Source organism: Peromyscus eremicus, chromosome 15, assembly GCF_949786415.1.
Source record: "Peromyscus eremicus chromosome 15, PerEre_H2_v1, whole genome shotgun sequence".
Classification (NCBI taxonomy): Eukaryota; Metazoa; Chordata; class Mammalia; order Rodentia; family Cricetidae; genus Peromyscus; species Peromyscus eremicus.
In genome coordinates, this window is record NC_081431.1 from 21,405,923 (window position 1) to 21,426,662 (window position 20,740).

The following is a 20,740-nucleotide window of genomic DNA, read 5'->3' on the forward strand; positions in this document are numbered from 1 at the left end:
ATAATGTTGCTTTGAATGACAGCAGTCTGTTAGGCTATTTTCTAAGCTTTGTATTTTATCAAACTTGAACCACAAGGGATCATCAATATACAAAGAAGCCAGGAATTTGCAAGTGTTTTTTGAGTAACTTACCTGTTACTTTTGAAGCAAAATTTAGAATCTCAAACTTTTAACCTCTTGAACATTTAGAAAAGTATATTTAGAAACCCTAAATATATTTGTCACTTCATATACAAATGTTTCTTGTTTGTGTGATAGTTTTATTTAGCCAGAATTATAACATGACAATTTAAAAGACTTGAACCTAGCTAGATGCATGAATAAATCTTGATTGTTTTTTTTTAATATTACTCAAGCATTCTACCAATTGATCTAGATCCCTATTCCATGACACTCAGACTGTGCAGTCCATTCTTTCAGGGCACATTTAACTTACCCTCCTGCCATACATTCCAGTGCCTCTAGCATCTTTCCGTTGTCTCCAGGATCTGCAAGTGCTTCCAGCAACACCATACAGAGTGATGATTTACTGGATGATATATATTCCTTTATTTAACTAAATCACTAATTTTGATTAAATATATACTTTGAGATCATGTCCTCAGTTCATTTTAATTCTCATGTACTAAAATCTGTGATTCCTTAAGCACCTAACCAACTCTGCTTTTCCAGGACTACAATTAGCCATTCATTTATCTCTCTTTTATTTTGGCTGTCATTTCTGTTTTTCCCTCCATGAACAAAGAAAGTGTTATCTTCGGGTAAAAGGGATGTAAAAAACACATGGCCAATCAGAATCAACCACCGATTATTTTTTCATTTATTTTGAATTGAGCTGATAACACCATCTTTTAAAATGTAAGGAAGTAGCCACATACAAAAAAAAAACAACTAAAATAAAACGTTTAAGTATATGAAATCTGTTCTCAAATGCAGTATCTCTTCCTTTGAATTTTGTCTTTTGTTGCACATATACAGCATTTTCCTACAAGATTGAATCACATGATACCTATTTATATGCTTTAAAAGTCATATAATGTATTTTGAACGGCCATTCAATCCACCAATATTCATTTAAATTATTTTATTATCTATGAAGCTTCATGATTAGTTCATTCATTGTGAAGATAATCATATGTGATCTGGCTCTAGGCTCTTTTGAGTCTGTACTATACCAGCAGTGAATAGCAAGAATATCTCCTCCTAACAACTTCTTTCATTTCTCAAAAAAGTTCCGTCTCCCTAGTTCTAAGCACCATCATTCAGACATTCCCCACACAGGTATGCTTTCTGTACCTTCTTCCCAGCCCAATGAGAGCCTCCCACGCAACACTTGCCTTAGGAACTGTCCTATGGCTCAGTGGCACACCCTGCTCCTCCAGCTGTACTCAAGCTATGGAAGGGTAAATAGTTTCATAGTCCAAAGCAAGGGAAGAAAGCTGATCCCATGGGTAAAATCCAAGGAGATAGACAAGAACAACAAAAGAGACATAAATGAGTCCTGGTGACATCATGAATAAAGATGGACACTTGTGGCCAACTACTTCACAACTTATCTAACTTTATCCTTTGTGTTTTTCTTCAGGATCATCAGGGCTGGTACTAGACACCTCAACTATGATTCAGTTATGGAAACTTCACAAGAGTCCTCCTTCTGAAAACCTGGACACCACTGAAAGGATGATCATAAAAACTTAAGTACAGGAAAAATAAATCATATACATATGTAGAAATAAAAGGCACAAAAAACAGCTCTTAATTACAGGAAATGGCATCTTTACCTATGCTTTTTTATTGTTTTGTGAATTCTATATGACTACTGTATTTTCATCACTTCCACCTAACACTTTCCTGCCTCTAACTCTTATGGTATCATCCCCCCCCAACACACGCGCGCGCACACACACACACATTCCCTGTTAATTTCATGGCATCTTTTTCTTTATTATTCTTTAAAATACTTTAAAGTCACTTAAAATTACTTTTAATTGAAAATACTTAAAATTACTTTTAAGTAATTCCCAAACAAAAATTGGGACATTTGAATATCTTCACAAATACAGCCCATTATTCCTCCTGACAGCACATTGCTTTCCCATCAGTCCTGTTGCTTGGCTTTGACTAAGGTTTTCCTGCTATTTGCAATCCATGTGAGCTTTTGCTTCAATTAATAAAGATGTCAACAACTTGAAAAACACCCTATTCAGTCCCCAACCATCGTTAACACATGTATACAGCAACAAAGCATTATCAAATGGTTTCCCAACCTCCAGAACTTTAAGAATAAATTTCTGTTTCTTGTCAACTATGCTTTCTGAGAATTTGCGGTATAAAAAAAACAAAACAGACTAAGATACCAGGAATCTACGTCTTGTCCATAATGGTTAGGTACAGAGACCAGTAAGTGCAATAAACATGAATTTTTGTTTACTCACATATTCCCTACATGCTATGCCATGAAGATTGAATAACAGTGCCAAATCTACTTGTATGTAGCAGGTAAGATCTGGTTTGTGTCGCCCTAATGTTTACATAAAGTTATACTTTGCTCTCCAGTCCCAACCTATGCTTTATCATTATTCCACTCAAAGGCCGATAGAATTCCTGTACAGTTTTTCCATTATTCATGCACTAAAACAACCAGTATAATAGTAACACAAATGTTATAGGGCTAATCAATGGCTTTCGAAAAGTATTTGAGTACCGGTACACAGGAAGGAATCCATGCCTGGTACTGTACACCGGTTCAAAACCCTTCCATGGCTGGAGAGGGGATAGGCCCTGAAAGGGCACGACCTACTGCTGTAGTTTTTGCTGTTGTTGTTGTAGTAAACAACCTGTTGTCAAACTGCCTTCTGAATATTTGTGTTTTTATTCCTCAATATGTATTGCTGTTACCATGGAAATCAGGGTTCTCTTTTGAGTTCTTAATCATATTAGTGAAAGAATTTTGAAATGAACACTGAAGGAGGTTCAAGGACAATTTTATTACACTTTCAAAGAAAAATCATCAGGCATACAAGCTGTAAATCTCAGTTAAAAAAAATCACAGTTTAAAAAAAGTGGGAAGATGAAGAGGGAGAGTCTTGTCTTTCTAAGTTAAGCTCCATGAAAGCAGGCATGTTTGCTAAGCACACTTAGGTATTGGACCAGCATCAGAAAGAAAATGACAGAAAGCAAGAAAAGGGGAAATGTGTGATTTTTAACATTAGAACTTGGATCAGTCAGCCAACTTAGTAGTGGTATGTGGGAGAAGCCCTGTAAGTGGTTTCCTGACTGGAGGAACTTCTAGGATGAGTAAGTTTATTATTTCATTAAGGGGATTATTATTCCTCCTTAGTCTGTCTTCAGCTGGAAGAATGGTCTTTAGGCCAGGAGATTGTAGTCTGAGATGAATTTTAAGGGAGGCAACAACAGTATGTAGTGCTCTGAACTGATTAGAATGTCGGTCTCCACCAAGGACCAGAGGTTGAAATCAGATTCCATTCTCTTGACCAGAAGAAAGTCATTTTTCCCTTAGTGATTACCTTTATCACTGGAAGGGGACAACTTAATTACAGACAAGAGGAAGGCTGATGCCAAAGTGCTTTCTGTTTATTTGAGGTCGGAGTGGTAGGTTTGTAACAACATTATACTCTGGAAAGTTCAGGGTTTGAGAACTAATAAGTGAGTGAATGCTGCATGAAGCGCGTAAGCCCCAAGTGATTTCATCTCAGATTTTCTTTGAAACCCATTCAAGCACCACTGGCAACTAACACAGCCAAGTTCTCCTCCTGCTGTGGCCTTCATCCTGAGCAGGAAAGCAAGAAGTGGCCTGTGACTCAGCTTTTCCTTCTGAGGTCTCATCTCATGTAAAGGAATGTAGACTCCTAGTAAATCACTTGTGAGTTGGTTGGATATGGAGCTTTTAAATTTGAATCTTGTACCTATAAGACTTGTAAGAAAAATAAAAAAACAACCAAGAAGTGTAACTGTCTCTGACTTTTCACCATCACGAAAAGATACAGGAAAGAAACTGCTAAGTTTCGGTATCTGAGGAAATCGAAAGCTGTGAAAGCTGCTGGGAGGAGAGCTCACTGTTTCTTCTCCTCTACCCACAAAACAACACAGGCTGAGGCACCCAGGAAGGCTCAGTCTATGAAGTAGTCTATCCTTTGAACTTCTATAGATTACATTCTCCAATACCAAGAGATTTATTAGCTTATATTCTTACACACACACACACACACACACACACACACACACACACACACACACCAACTGCCCCCTCAACACACTCTACAAAGAGGAAGAAAAAGGAGAAGAGGAGGAGGAGGAGGAGGAGGGGAGAAGCCTTGCGTCCTACTCTGTAGAAGATCTCAGCATCCTGACACCTCTGAAGTAACTTCCAACAACGTGAGTTCTACCTGCTTTCTGTAGATACCTACCTCTGTGGAAACCACGAGAACAGAGGGAAAAACCTTGCTGGTTCTTCTGGGGGAGCGGAGGTAGAACCGGAGGTTGCTGCAGTCAGCAATGAACCCACAGTAGCTGGATTCGGATGGTTCACTCAGGAAGATGGCAGACATCTTTCTTCCTCCACCACAGTAGAATGAGCCAAGAAAAATACATTTTGCATATTTCAGAATGTTTAATAAACTTTCCAAGTGTAGCCCGAGTAAGGGGGTAAGAGGGAGGCTCTAGTTATCTTGGATGGGGAGTACACGGTTACCTGGTGGCTGTGGTGAGTGACTGGGGGAAAGTCAAGATAGTGACATGAAAAATTACCATGAGTGAAAAATGCCTCTAGATATGGAATAGAGTTTTTTAGTATCTCAGCACTATGCAGCATGACAACCAATGGGCATATGCAGTAGAAAGGTTGTCAGATTCATAATATGTAAACACATGCTGTTTTAACAATTTTGCAAGCCCAGTCTATGTTCTCTTCACACTTTTCTGTCAGGTGGTAAAGGTGTTATTTCAGTTATTGTTAGTTTGCACCATCTTGAAGGTTAATTGTTTCAGCTATTTTGGTTTTCTGATGGTAAGATGTAAGGGAGTGATGGAAATTTAAGCAGCAATACATGTATATTGCATACTTATAGAATCTTTTGAAGAACCTATGTGCTATGGCAGAGTACTTCATGTGTACTTGAATGGAAGCTCTTTTTTGTTTGTTTGTTTAATAAGTGCTTTATTTCAGCTACATATAAAGGTGAATTCATACATATAGATACATATACTAAGCCTGTGGACATTTCCTACAAAAAATTTTAACATTAAATCCATTAAAAAGTTTTATTAAACCATAGAGGGAAAACAACAAAACTTAGAAGTAAAACTTAACCATATATCATTTTTATGTGCAGCAATGAAATTTACATATTACAATGCAAACATTCTCAGTCACATGTTTTTTTCCTCAGGAATCTCTCACAGCTAATTAACTTAAGTAAGGATGGAGTCATGCAGGCACCCTGACTGATCTTAGCAATGCCAAGTTGGAGAGCAAGCTCTTCCAATCAGTTGTATTATCTGGACCTATTGTTATACTTTATCAAATTTCCACCCTAGCCTATCTACCTTCCCCTCCTCCACTCCCAGATGACCATCTTCCTTACTGGTGTGCAGACATGATTCCCACTTTTCTCCCAATGAACTGAAATCTCTCTGGAGGCCTGAGCTCAACCCAGCTCATTACTAGAATCATAGCAAGAATTATTTTTTCTTTCATATCATATTTTTATTATTTAAAACAATTTAAAATTTAAGTATATTTTGATCATTCTCCCCTTCCCCAAATCCTATCAGATGCTCTCCCTGTCCCTACCCACCTAACTTTAAGTTCTTTCTCAAAAAAAAGCTCAATACAACAACAAAACCCCAAAAACCAAGAAAACAAAATAAAATACCTAAAAATAAAGCAAACCATCAAACTGTAACCAAATAAAAGCACATACACACACAAAAAAAAAGCAAAACCAAACAAACAAACAAAAAACTGTAGAGTCCTTTATGTGTTAGTCAACTATTCCTGAATATGAGGCCTTCCCTGGAGAGACTGATATACCCAGTGTCGCTCCATTGATTTTCCATCTCCCAGCAGATATAAATGACAGTTCAGTTGCTACCCTTTACCTTACTGGCTAGGTTTTCATTCTTTTAAAAAAAAATACAATAAAATAAAGTATAATAAGGTAAAACAAAAACTATCACATCCAATTTGGACAAGACAAAGAAACAGAAGGAAAAGTCCAAGAGAAGGCACAAGAATCAGAGATCCATTCCTTTGCACACTTAAGAATCCCATAAAAACACTAAACAGGAATCCATAATGTAAGCAAAGGACCTAATGTAGGCCTGTAGAGGCCCTGTGCATGTTGCTTCCATCTCCATGAGTTCATATGAGCTTTGCTTGGGTTGGTTTAGAGGATCTTGTTTTCTTGAAGGCTTCCATCCCCCATGGCTCTTAAAACTCTTTCTGAATCCTCCTCTCCCACAGGGTTCCCTGAGCTCTGAGGGGAGAGATCTGATGGAAACATCACATGGAGGATTGAGTGTTGTAATGTCTCGTATTCTCTGCATAATGTCTGGCTGTGGAGTGTCTATATGTGTTCCCATCTGCTACAGGAGGACGTTTCTCTGATGATGAGTATAGCAGATCTATGAGTATAGCAGGAAATCTTTAGGAGACATTTCATCATTGCACTTCTTTTCTTTCTTTCTTTCTTTCTTTCTTTCTTTCTTTCTTTCTTTCTTTCTTTCTTTCTTTCTTTACATCTATTATTTGGCTTTCCTTTAGGTCCCTGTGCCATCTAGTCTTTGGTTCTTGGTCACCCAAGCAGTGTCAGGTATTGGTTTCATCTCATGGTGTGGACCTTATGTCAAATCAGTTATTGATTGGTTTCTCTCACAAGTTTTGTGCCACCATTGCCCTAGCAAATCTTTCAAGCAGTACACCATTGTGGATCAAAGGGTTTGTAGCTGGGTTGATGTTTATGTTTCTCTTTTGGTGGTGTGCAGACTACCTTTCTGTACCAAAGCTATTAGCAAGTAGGGGTTAATGAGGGCACTAACTTGATATCTACATGTTCAACGAGTTGTGTAGGTGTTGTCTTCAGCAATGGAGCCCTGCTGTCAGTTTGTGGAGAGCAACCTATAGTCTTGACAACAGTCTAGGTTGTTTGGGGATTTCTGTGGGGCCCGTTTGGACGACAACTCAATTGAATGTAAGCCAATCCCGGTAGTGGAAGCTTCATTTGGTAATAGGCAATGGCTAGATGGGACTCTCTCTCCCCCATTATTTTGCAATTTCATTTAGATTGCCTTCATATATATGTATATATTTTAGATTTCTACTGCATTAGGTTTCCATACTACCCCTCAAATGGCTCTTAATTTTAGATGTCACTCACCATATTCCCTTGCACAACTCCTTTCTCCCCTCCCCATTCTACCCTCCTATTTCAGCCTCCCATCCATCAATAATTATTCTATTAACCTTTCTTAAGGAGATCTGTCTCTTCACTCTAGTCCAGAGTTTCTCAATCTGTGGATCGGTCCCCTTGGGGGGTTTGAAAGATCCTTTCACAGATATCCTGCTTATCAGAAATTTACATTATGATTCATAACAGTAGCAAAATTACAGTCATGAAGTAGCAATTAAAATAACTTTATGGTTGGGGTCACCACATAAAAAACTATTAAAGGGTCACAGCATTAGGAAGGTTGAGAACCAAAGCTCTAGTCCTTTACTCAATACCTACCCTTTGTGGTTCTATAGATTGTAGCTTGATTATCATTAATTTAACAATAGCTACATATCTTAAGTAAAAGTCAGCAAAAGCTTTTACTTAACTGACTATAGCATTTACATTCAGACCGATAATTAATACCTTCTTTTTTTTTCCCTTGCTCTTGCTATAGTTATTTCATTTGTAATACTTCTATATTCTCCTACTTTTCTTTTTTTTTTTTTTCGGTTTTTCGAGACAGGGTTTCTCTGTGTAGCTTTGTGCCTTTCCTGGAACTCACTTGGTAGCCCAGGCTGGCCTTGAACTCACAGAGATCCACCTGGCTCTGCCTCCCGAGTGCTGGGATTAAAGACGTGCGCCACCACCGCCCGGCTACTTATCTTTTCTTTATAAGTTATGTCTTACAGTTTAAGATGAAACCATTAGTGAACCTTTGCGTCCTTTGCCTCCCTCCTGCAGCCGTATATCCTTCCTGTTTCTCCTCTCTTTGATCAGAGCTTCACTTGTAATGCAGAGGCAAGGCCAGCAAAGCTTGTGTTTCTGCTTAGTTTTTACTCTGTGGTAGTCTCAATTTTACTTATTGCTTGCTCACAGTTAATTATAATATCTTTTTCTATGATTTTGGCTTTTGAAACCAGTAAGGTTTGTAGTGTCAGACAGTATATTTTGAAACTGCCTTATTATCATTTTATCTAGGTTAAGATACTAGCAGCAAGTTTTGTTTCTTTTTTGTTTTTAATTCATAGTAAGTTGAAGGCATCTCTTTATACCAGTGAAAATAGATTTTCCTATCCAGAATATGGTATCTGCAGATGGATATTAATGCCTATTTCTTAAATACTATATTACTGGAAACTTCATTGAGATAGGGATCATTACCACCAGATCAAGACAGTACTTTAACAACAAAACATGATGATTCACATGTAAGTGGGTTGCACACAATGTACTCATACCTCCTGTCATCACACATCTTTTGGAGATATGTGTTTTGTCACAAATCATTAAACAAATCAAAACATATTTTTAAAGCTTTTTGGTTTATGACATCATGAAACAGTATATATAAATCCATACACTTTTGCTTAAGGCAAATTGCTGGTGATAATGAGTTCTAATTTTGTCCTTGAATCTTTGCAGGTGATCTGGCTGTGATAGCTAGTTTCATGTCAGCTTGACACAAACTAGAGTCATTTTGTAAAACAGAACTTTGATTGAGAAAATCAGACTGGCCCTTGGACATGCCTGTGGAGTATTTTCCTGATTAATGATTGCTGTGGAAGGCCCAGCTCACTGTGAGCAGTGCCATCTCTGGGCTGGTGGTCCTTGGGTGCTAAAGCAAAGTAGGCTGAACAAGCCACGGGGAACAAGCCAGTAAGCAGCACTCCTCTGTGACCTGAGGAAGGAAGAGTTTATTTTGGCTTAACTTCTACAACACAGTCTATCATTAAGTGAAATCGAGGCAGGATTTTAAGGCAAGACCTTGCAGGTTATAACCCTTTCTTCACCAGGTTGTTTTTGGTCATTGTTTTATCACAGCAATAGAAACCCTAAGATAATAGTCTCCATGTCTGAAGGTTTACAGAGCATTCTCTTTCTTTAATGTCTTTAATCATCTAAACTGTGATGTGTCAATAGATGAATTTTCCTTTCACTATCTGGGCCTTTTCAACCATGCTTAACTTTTCACAAAAGGAAAGTAGTGGACAGACCCAGAAAATGTAATATATAATTCCCATTATACAAAAGATTTACAAAATATAACACAGATAACTTATAGATTTATGTTAACTTGGACTCCATCCATATGCTGAGTCATCAAGGAAGTACACAAAGGGCTAATCAGATCCAAACTCACAAGACTATGTTCTTTCAGGCATTCTGGAAGTTTGCAGAAGACAAGTCTCATTTCCCTTTCTTCTTAAAAGTCACCATGGGAAGGCAGGCAATAAGAACTGCGAGGATGATAATGAAACCCTAAATAGCTACATCACAAAGCAGGACAAGTAAGGGAAGACTGTAACCCTAAAGCTTCTCATACTAGGTATAAAGAAACAAATGCAAAGGCACAGATCATTCAAGGCCTCCCAAGATGTTTTAAGGAGCAAGATTTTTTTTTTAACAAATCGAGGAATGATTGGAGGATTAAAACTGAATTTAATCATGACTTATATACAGAAAATAGACTCTATGAAGAAATAAAACTGACTCATGATATCAAAGCATAAAGGAGAAAAAAACAAACAAGTATTGATATAATCCTACCCAATAAATTCTGTGACCTGACTCTTGAAAGTATGTAGATGCTCAGCACAGTGACAGTCATATAGGCACAGAGGACCCTGAGACCAGGATTTAACACCATGGGAAGCAGAATGCCAGTGAGAGATGTTCCAAGCCAAGTGGGCAAGTGTCAGTGGCCCCAGCATGGGCCATCGTGTTGTAGCCAACCAATAGTTATGTATGCAGCTCCTTTGTACATAAGACACTTCAGTTAAGAGTGTGAGAAGAGTCAGGAACCCATGGGCAGACATCCAGCAATAGGCTCCAACATCAATGACTATTAGAAAGAAGATCCAGAATTTCAACACTTCTGGTGGTGTGAATGAGAATGGTCCCCATAGGCTCATAGATTTGAATGCCTGGTCACCATATAGTGGCGCTATTTGTAAGGATGAGAAGGTGTGGCCTTGTTGGAATAGATGTGGCCTTGTAGAAAGTATGTCACTGGGGGTGGGCTTTGAGGTTTCCAAAGCCCAACCCAAGCCTGGTGGCTTTCTCTTCCTGATGCCTGTGAATGTAGAACGCTCAGCTGTTTCTCTGGTGCCATGTCTTTCTGCATGCTACCATGCTCTCCATCATGATGATGATGGACTAAGCCTCTGAAACTGTAAGACAACCCCAATTAAATGTTTTCGTTGTAAGAGTTGCCATGGTCATGATGTCTCTTCACAGCAGTAGTAACACTAAGACAACACTTATAACCCATACTCTAAACAATTGTTTATTTCCACTTTCTTCCACTACAAACCATGACAGACCTAAGTCAGATACTGTTGTTAACAGGGAAGAATTTTCTGGACTTGTTTATTAACAGATTAGGTCTATATTCTTTTTGCAAAGTGACACATCTGGGAATTAACTCTATCTCTCATAAATACAACTATGAGCACTGTGGAATGGGTCATTCGCTCACCTAGGTTTATCATGTTTTTGAAATTGTCTGTGAATGTGTGTAATTCTGTATGCTATTATTCTCATTTAGGTTCACCCATAATTTGAGAAATGGTGAATGAATACAAGAAAATTGTTCTTCTGGTAGGACTAATGGGTATCAGTGACGATGATTTTAGAATGGTTAAATCATTGTTGAGTAAAGAACTAAAACTAAATAGAAAAATGCAAGATGATTATGACAGAATTAAGATTGCTGACTTGATGGAGGACAAGTTCCCAAAAGATGCTGGAATGGACCAACTGATAGACCTGTATAAAGAGATGCCAGGACTTGGAGACCTTGCTGATAAACTCAAAAAAGAGAAGGCAAAAGGTAATAGGGGAGTATCCTGGATTCCCACCCTTTCTTTAACTTCTCCAACTGCATGCTAGCTCCATGCAGTGATCATAACTGACATGGCTTTCACAGTGTGTGCCTTAGGAGCTATAGAATGGCAGTATTTCAGATGTCAAAAATTGACAGCTTACAAAACTTCCTTCTTACAAAGAATTCTACATTTGGGGATTGGATATCTTTGAGGGCATTGGCGCAAATAAAAATGCAGAAGCTGTTGAAAGAGATGAGACCTTCTATTACTGTATAAAGATGAGAAAATTATAAAATAAATATTGGAATAATTCTTATTTTAAGATATTTAAATCAATTAGTGTTAATGCTCCATTAAGACACTCAACATTATCTATTCTACAAAAGAAATAAAGTAGTCAATAACTAAGTAAAAGTCTACCTCCCAGAGATAAGAAGTAGTTCTATTTTATATAGTCACTGGGGAAAAAAAAACATGACTAATTTGGAAATAGAGACTCCCATCTATGATTCTAGGAATAAGGAAGCTGGAACAAGGAAATATTCAGTTTAAAACCATCCTGGTCTTTGTAGCTAGACTTTGCATTAAAAGAAGCACACAAATAAGCAATTAACAAATTAAAAGATAAAACCAAACAGAAACAAAAGATAGGAAGACAAAGTAAATGTCATCGTTTTGTCATATCACAAATCAGATCACTTCTTTCAATGATTCTCTAATCTGGAGTGATCATCTACAGAAGATTTTTTGTCAATGATTGTCATTGTACAAGCATTTAGGGGTCAGAGGCCAACACTGTGTGTCTCCCTCCATTGCTCCTTGTGTTGTTTTTTGAGGAAAGTTATCTTAATGAACATGAGGCTCTCATTTTCAGCTCAACAGGCAAGCCCGATGACTACATCTGCCTGCTCAGCCTGGGAGTTCTAGATGGGCACTTTTAAGTTGTCACCAGATATCTGAATTCAGGTCTTCATGCTTCAGAGCAAGGGCTTTACCCACTGAAACATCTCCCCAGACCTAAACTTTAAATTTTAAAAAACAGACTGTATGATAAGAGGACTGGGGCAGGGCTTGACTGATGGACACAGAAGTCCCCAGGATGGGAAGACTGTGTCCACTGCACCTAGAGAGAACAAGGAAACCCCTGAGACAGTCCTGTGCCTGACTTGGTAGCATATGACACCTTGTGGCCTCATCAAGCTTCTGAGACAGAGGTAGGCAAACACCATGAGACAAGCAGAACCTGAGAGTAAATAATACTAACTAAACTCCAGCTGTCTAAGAGTGATGTCCTTGAGTTTACTGTGTTTTCTCTCCTGCATCAGCTAAAAGGAAACAGATAGAAAGATGCAGAATTCCAACAAGAGGATGCAAGCGAGATGAAGCCAGTACTTTCCAACCTATGTCCACCACAAATGAAGATTCAGAACCAGAATTGGGCAGGAGTACATCCAACACACAGGTATGGTGGCTAAGCTCCCAATGAAAACTCTACTAAAGTTCCTCCCCTTTTTACCATTGAGTGAAGATTTATCTGTCTGTCTAGTCATAGGATCTAGCAAAAATGGAGATTTGGAGTAACCAATTTCATACTTACTGGTCATTCGTGTGTCAGGACTACTGCATACTTTAACTTGTACCATGTAATTCTATACAATAGGAATAAAAAATCACTACTCAGGCAAGTGAGATGTCTCAACAGGTAAAGGTACTTCTTACTGCCTTCTAATGACCTGTGTTCAGTTCCCAGATCCCACATGTCAGAATGAGAGAACTAACACCCATAAGATGTCTTATGGCCTTAGTGGTACATCCACTGAAACAAGCACAATAAAGGTATATAAAATAGATTAAATCATTGTTCTTCTTTCAGACATTGGTAAAATAGCAGTCAGTTTAAGCACATAGCTTTCCAAAGCCTTTTAAAAGACATCAAACCTCAACTTGGGCTTTCTAAATATAGACCTGCTTACAGAGATGCATAGAAGAGTGATGGAAATGAAATGTTTGTTCCAATATGAGACAATCCTACCTCTGATTCTCTGTTCAGAGGATACTTTTCTCAGGGATGAAAGGTTGATTCTCTTGGTGTTAAAGTTATTGTGCTTCTTTTAACATTGAAAACCATGACTAGGGGTTCAGAATAAAGTGCAATAGGAGAGGAGAGAATAGCTTGTCATGCATAATGCTTGGGGTTTAGTTTCCAACAGAAAAAGGAAAAGGGAAAATCAACCATTATCAAGAGAAAAAAAGGTTGATCACTGAGAGAAGAGGAAACAAACCCACAAAACCTGAAGACTTTACAACTCTGTCATAAGATTAAACATTCATCATATTACCAAATGCTTATATCTAAACCTTAATTAAAATAAATATTCTTCTTGGGGAGGTTTACCATTATGAAATCATTTTGATCTCAACAGACTATGCAGTAGTTTAATTTAACTAGAGTAATTAGTGTTAGGGTCCTGGAGAAGTCCCACAAAAGGCCACCATCCATGTATGCAATCAACAAGAGCATTTATTGTCTTGAGAAAAGATCCCAGCATGCTGGGGCTGATCATCCCACACAAAGGCAAAATGGTGACAACCCCAAGAGGAACATGTGGGCTCCTTTTAAGTACAGCCAAGAGGAGTTTCTAGGGAAATTAGGTTATCTTAGATATGATTGGATTAAACAAGTAACAGTCATATTAGTACATTCTAATTGGCTAGGGCTAGTCAGGGCAAGGTTAAGACTACAGCTTTTCCATTTTAGGGCAGGCCTGGACAAGTCCCAGTCTTTGTCTTTATTTGGTTATCACCTTGAGTTGTTGTGGAGGCTGGATGGCCTAGTATTGGCTGATTGTGGGGGCTGGCTCAGTGACCCAGGCTGGGTACATCCTATCTCCCTTGTCCCTGTTGTTCAGGGTACCAGTGATTAATTGCCCTTTGTTCATGGCTTCTCCCTCAGAAACTGCTTGTTCAGTCTCAAGAAACTGAAATTGAAACCTGATCTCTGACAGAAGACTGAGCAGCCTGTTATGGTGTCTGCTCAATCCTCTCTGTTAGATGGTCAGTTAAAAGACTTTAACCTAAATAGATACCTCCAGAAGTAAAGAATTGTTGTCACAAGTGCCTCGGGTGTAGCTGGAAGCTTTCTCCAGTTCCACCAGGCCCCCACAGTCCTGTGGCCCACTTATAAAATTCAGAAGTTTATATTAATTATAATTGCTTGGCCATTAGCTCAGGCTTATTACTGTCTAGCTCTTACATTTAAATTAACCCATAATTCTTACTTATGTTTAGCCACGTGGCTTGATACCTTCTCTTAGTTCTGTTTTGTCATCTTGCTTCCTCCTTGTCTGGCTGGCGACTCCTGACTCAGCCCTTCCTCTTCCCGGAATTCTCCTTGTCTGCTTGTGTTTTGATTAGACAGAAAAGAAGAAGTGCTGTGGGATGCCTTTCTGTATGCTGTGAATATGTGTTGTTCTGGTTGGTTGATAAATAAAGCTGTATTGGCCTATGGCAAGGCAGCTTAGAGGGAAGTAGGAAATGCAAGCAGATAGACAACAAGTAGAAAGGCAGAATGAAGGAGACCGCGAGCCAGCCGCCCAAGGAGCAACATGTAATGAAACAGGTAAAGCCATGAAACACGTGGTAATACATAGATTAATAGTTGTGGGTTAATTTAAGATATAAGAGCTAGCTAGCAAGAGGCCTGCCATAGACTATACAGACTGTAAATAATGTAAGTCTCTGTGTTTACTTGGGTCTGAGAGGCTGTGAGACTGGGCAGGACACAGAAAATCTCCTGACTACACTCAGGGGCCTACTGCACCATCTTACATGTTTGCCAGACTCCTCAGGTATCTATAGCAATAGCCCCCAAGAGCCTTCTGACTTTAAGGTGCTGCCTATTCCTTCCCATATTGTCCAGGCTCCTTGGTCATCTCTAGCAACTGCTTCTAACAGGGACCAAGCCACTCAAGTATCTCCAGTAACAGCATCCAGCAGTGTCCAGGTCCCTGAATTATCTCCAGAAACAGCATCCAGCAGTGCCCAGGCCGCTGGAGTGTCCCCAGCAATACCAGCCAAGGTAATTTTCTGTTTTCACAACATAATGGTGGTGGTTACTACAACCTTGGACTAGCTCATTAAACCCTGTCCTAGCTTTCTTTCTGTTGCCATGATGAAACATTCTAAACAAAAGCAACTTTGGAAGGAAAGAGTTTATTTCAGCTTAAGCTTCCATTATTGAGGGAAGCCGAGGCAGGAACCTGAAGGTAGGAACTGAAACAGAGACCATGAAGGAACACTGCTTACTGGCTTGCTCCCCCTGACTTGCTCAGCTTGTTTCTCATATAATACAGGAACACCTGTCTGAGGTGGCACCACCCACAGAGCTCTGGGCCTTCCCACATCAATCATTGATAACAAAAAAAAAAATTGTCCTACAAACAGGGCCACAAGCCAATCTAATGGAGGAAATTTTTCAGTCTAGATTCCCTCTTTCTGGTAATTCTAGTTTGTGTCAAGTTGACAAAAACTAACAGCACACAAAGTAAACTCCAGACAGTGTAGCAATCATGTCTATAATCACAGTGTGCTCCTATGGGGGAGATCAGACACACAAGATTCCCCAGCAGCTCACGGGCCAACTCACCTGGCATACAACTGTGAACAGGAAAAGTCCTATCTCAGACAGGTGAAAAGCAAAGACTATCACCATAGGAGATCCTCCACTCTCCTTCGCTCACACACATGCCAACATTCTTAGACTCATACACATGGGGAAAAAAACAATTTTTAAAATAATGTAAGTTAATATATGTTGAACTGACAATCAAGAAACCAATTATCAATGTAACTGATTTTATTATCTGAAACAATCCATGAATAGTTTATAAAGATAATCCTGTGTGGCTCAGTTTTAGGTGGTTTCTAGTCTTTTCTGAAAACACTTGTAGCTAAATTTCCTTTATTTCTAAAGGAAGTGTGTGATAGCTGCTCCTCAAGTCCTGTGCACTTTTTGTCAAGTGTTGTCATACTGTGAGTTACTACTCAGGTTACCTTTGCTTCATTTGCCAACACTAGAAAAATGCACATATAATCCTCTTATCTACTAGGTATGATTGGTACCAACTGACATTATTACCTGTATCTCCATTTCTTCCATGAACTGTTATACCATGCGAGCTATTGCTCAGATTTTTCTTTCACTCTTCCTAATTAGCTGTCTTAATTGTGCCATTTTTGTTGTGTACATTCTATGCAGAAACCAAGACAGAAGACTGTACCTAAGCAACCATCTGAGGAAGAGGGTCACCATCAAGGTCCCAAAAAAGTAATGGTGTTAAAAGCAACAGAACCATTCACATATGACATGATACGGGAGAAAAGGATGTTCCATGCCACAGTGGCCACTAAGACTGAATTCTTCAGGGTGAAGGTGTTTGATATTGACCTGAAGGAGAAGTTCATCCCAAACAAGGTCATTACCATCTCAGATTATGTTGGCCGAAATGGGTTCATAAATATATATAGTGCCTCTAGTGTGTCAGAGGTAAATGATAACCAATTAATGGATATCCCAACCACACTGAGGCAAAGAGCCAATGCAACACCTAAAATCAATGATCTTTGCTCAAAAAGAAGAGGAATATTTGTGAATGGAGTGTTTATGGTGTCGAAGGTAAGCCACTGCATTATTTTGTAAAATTTCTTCTGCAATCTCAGATTTTCAGTCTTATCTTGACAGATTATCTTGGTTAACTTATTGCATGCCAAAATTCAAGGCCTCCTTGATCAGTGTCGGGAACTAGGGTTTCTTGTTTTTACATGTGAAAAACAGTCTCAATATACTTCTCAGGGTACCATGATGAAAACTGCTTTAGAAAGAAATTCGCCAAGAGACTCTGGCATTTTTTAAGCAACACCATCTATTTGTGCCATTCGTAGACATTTACATTAATACTTGTATCATTAAGATTTTGTTTCTTCTTTATTTTCTCTGTAGCTTATTTACCAAGAAGCTGCTTGGTGAATATAACTTTTATTTCTTGGTAAAATGTTTCCAAATTTCAGTTATACATATGTCTTCTTGTTTTATTTTCTCTGACGTTGAGTAAGACATGAACATTGTTTAGTATACTCTAATCAAGTCTTTCTATGTTAAAGAATATTTTCTATGTGTAAACAGTTGAACAATGATTATGTATCAAATTTTGTTCCAATATAAATCTTAGGTAATACAAGCTCTGAGCTCAAGGAAAAAAAAAAAAGATTTTGTTTCTTTGAGTCCTCCACCTCCTACATTATTAAGAACTTGATGGTGAATGAGACTTGACCTCCTAAAATGGGGTACAGGTTATAACAACCAGAATACAAAACAAAACAAACTTTTCTGCCCCAAAATGCACCGAGTCAGGAATGCACTGGGTTCTATCTTTCTACAGTAAAGAAATATCTTAGGAGCAGAGTTGATGAAGTGGCCTGTGATAGTGAGGACTAGCAGGTAAAAAGCAAAACTTCCTTCTTCCAGGTCCTTTTCTGTATGCTGCCATTAGGTGTGGCCTGGATTTAAAATGGGTCTCCTGACCTCAAATGATCTGGAATTAGGATTAGTCTTCACACCTCAAATGATCCAGTCAAGAACAATCCCTCACCTATGTGTCCAGATGCTTGGGTTTTAGTTGGTTCCAGATATGGTCAAGCTGACAACCAAGATTAACCACCCCAGTCTACACTAAAGTTTGAAAAAGTTTTACAAATCAGGATTTGCAACGCAGAATATCTGATGATGTTTTGCTCCCCCCAGGTCCCAACTTTTAGCTCTGTTTGTCCTGTCAAAGTCAAGATTCTGTGGGCACCCTTTACTTCTCATAGATGTGACAGTGTCTGGCCATTTCTCAGAAGATGAGTATTATTTTCTTTTTCAGAAAAATCAAAAGAAGGACTTCATTTACTATGAAATTCAAGATAATACAGGGGTGATGGAAGTGGTGGTCTATGGACGACTGACCAGTGTTGACTGTAATCCAGGAGATAAACTTAGACTCTTGTGCTTTGAATTGACATCAAACGAGGGTAAAGTGCAGCTGAGATCTACGAGGCACAGTAACATGAAGGTGTGTGCTCTAGGGGAACATCCTCCTTCCTAAGAACTATGTTTTTAATATTATACTAAAATGGCTGCTGATATTGCAAAGAAAATTCAACAGGTGGAAGAAAACAAGTTTTCCAGTTAATATATGTAAACTTTTCTTTCTGTCCTTTAAAATATGATCATTTTAATCATAGAGAAGAACAGAAATTCAGAAAGATTCTCAAAAGCTGTTATGTTATGGGCAGGGCATGGTGGCTCATACCTTTAATTCTACCACTCAGGAGACTGAGGCAGGTGGATCTCTGTGAGTTGGAGGCTAGCCTGGTCTACGTAGTGAGTTGAAAGCCAGCCCAGTTTCAAAACAGCCAGATATTTCATCCTAAATTAAGTAATGAAAGTATTGAATTTATTAAAGCATAGAGATTACCCAATATAAATGTTGCTTTGATTAAGAGATGTCTTTCAAATTCTGGCTCTGTAGTTTTTCAAGCTGACTAATGACATGAAGTAACTAAAGGTCCTCATCTACAACATAGAAATAATTTCCAGTGCTAAGGTTCATGAGCAGAACTCACAGAACATATATAAGGATACCTGGAGCAAATTAGACCACAAAAATACCAGAATCCACCCTCTTGTCGCACTGACACATGCATCCCTGAAGAATTCATTGCATATTAAAGCAAGTCTAAGATTGTAGTAGAAACAAATGAAATATAGGGGCTGAGCTCCTGAGTCATACAGTAATGTTATAGAGACCCCCAGTTCTCAGGACCATTGTCAACATTCTAAACCCTCCTCGTTGCAGCTGTACCAGGCATGCATTTTGCACATTCTTCCTGACCTTCTGTCCACTGAAAACCCTCCACTCAACCCTTGCCCTTAGGTATTGCATCTCCTTCTCTCCCACTCCTCCGTGACACCTCTTGCTCTTCCACCTCCACTCATGCTGGTTAGGAGTAAGGAGCTCATTTACTCAGCTCAAGTAAAGAGAAAAATCTGACTTCAGGGACAAAAAATCATTCAAAGAAGCAGGCAATGATGAAAAGCTAGGGGTGGCTCGTAGAGACAAGGCAATGTGAGTAAAAGGGGAAGTGTGTGACTAGCTCCATCAAAATTAATCTGATTACATCACTTCCTTCTTCAAGGTCATCAAGGCTGGGAAAGGAGAAACAACCACTCAGTCTTACTTCCTTTACGGAACTTCATGAATTCTCATTATGGAGACTTGGACACTTCTGATGTTTATAGAGATAAGATCCAGTTCCAACTACAGAAAAATGATCATACTTATAACAGATAAAAGTCAGTTCTTTGCTCCAAGAAATGGTGATTTTTTTTTTTTTTTTTTTTTTTTGTTTTTCGAGACAGGGTTTCTCTGTGTAGCTTTTGCGCCTTTCCTGGAACTCACTTGGTAGTCCAGGCTGGCCTCGAACTCACAAAGATCCGCCTGGCTCTGCCTCCCAAGTGCTGGGGAAATGGTGATTTTAATCTTATTCTTTTTTACATTTTTTAATTACACAATTTGGTTTTATAATGCTTATACTTTAAAAGGAAAAAAAACTTTTAATCTGAATCAAGTACTTCTACAAACTATTCCATTTGTTATTTGCTTTAAAATTGGGTCTGTACCTGATCCCTCCTGTTCCCATTCCCACCTCCCATCGAGACCCCCTCCCCCATCCACTAGCTCTGCCAGAGATTTCTATTCTATTTTCCCTTCACAATGAGATTCATGTGTTCCCCCCTTGAGCTTTCCTTGATACTGGGCTTCTCTGGGTCTGTGGATTATACAATGGTTATCCTGTACTTTATAGCTGGTAGGGTAATATCCACTTGTAAGTGAGTACATACTGTGTTTGTCTTTCTGAGTCTCGGTTTTCTTACTCAGGATGATCTTTTCTAATTCCACTCTTTTGCTAAAAAATTTCATGATGTCATTGTTTTTAACAGCTGGGTAATACTCTATTATGTAAATGTACCATTCTTTGGTTGAGGGACATCTAGGTTATTTCCAGTCTCTGGCTATTATAAATAAAGGTGCAATGAACATAGTTGAGCAAGTGTCCTTGTGGTATAGTGGAGCGTCTTTTGGGTATATGTCCAAGTTGGGGGAAGGATGGAGGGAGAGACAACTAGAATTGGGGGACATATCTGCGAAGAGCTAGAAACCTAGTGTGATGGTTTGAAAGAAAATGGGTCCCAAAAGTGGTGACACCATTAGGAGGTGTAGCTTTGTTAGAGTAGGAGTGGCCTTAAAGGAGGAAGTGTGTCACCATGGGGGTATGCCTTGAGGTCTCCTTTGCTCAAGCTATGCTCAATGTAACACACAGTTCATTTCCTGTTGCCTTCTGATCAAGATGTAGAACTCT

At 38.8% G+C, this 20,740-nt stretch overlaps 1 protein-coding gene across 1 annotated transcript; it reads left to right on the forward strand.

Moving 5' to 3' along the window:
- The first annotated feature begins 11,007 nt into the window (after nucleotides 1–11,007).
- On the forward strand, nucleotides 11,008–19,680 carry LOC131925767 (pyrin and HIN domain-containing protein 1-like). The gene is made up of 6 exons (XM_059281120.1): nucleotides 11,008–11,286; nucleotides 12,607–12,743; nucleotides 15,201–15,359; nucleotides 16,539–16,955; nucleotides 18,202–18,390; nucleotides 19,517–19,680. Exons 1-6 carry the CDS (start codon nucleotides 11,022–11,024, stop codon nucleotides 19,577–19,579), a joined length of 1,230 nt encoding a protein of 409 aa, XP_059137103.1. The 5' UTR covers nucleotides 11,008–11,021; the 3' UTR covers nucleotides 19,580–19,680.
- The last annotated feature ends 1,060 nt before the right edge of the window (nucleotides 19,681–20,740 follow it).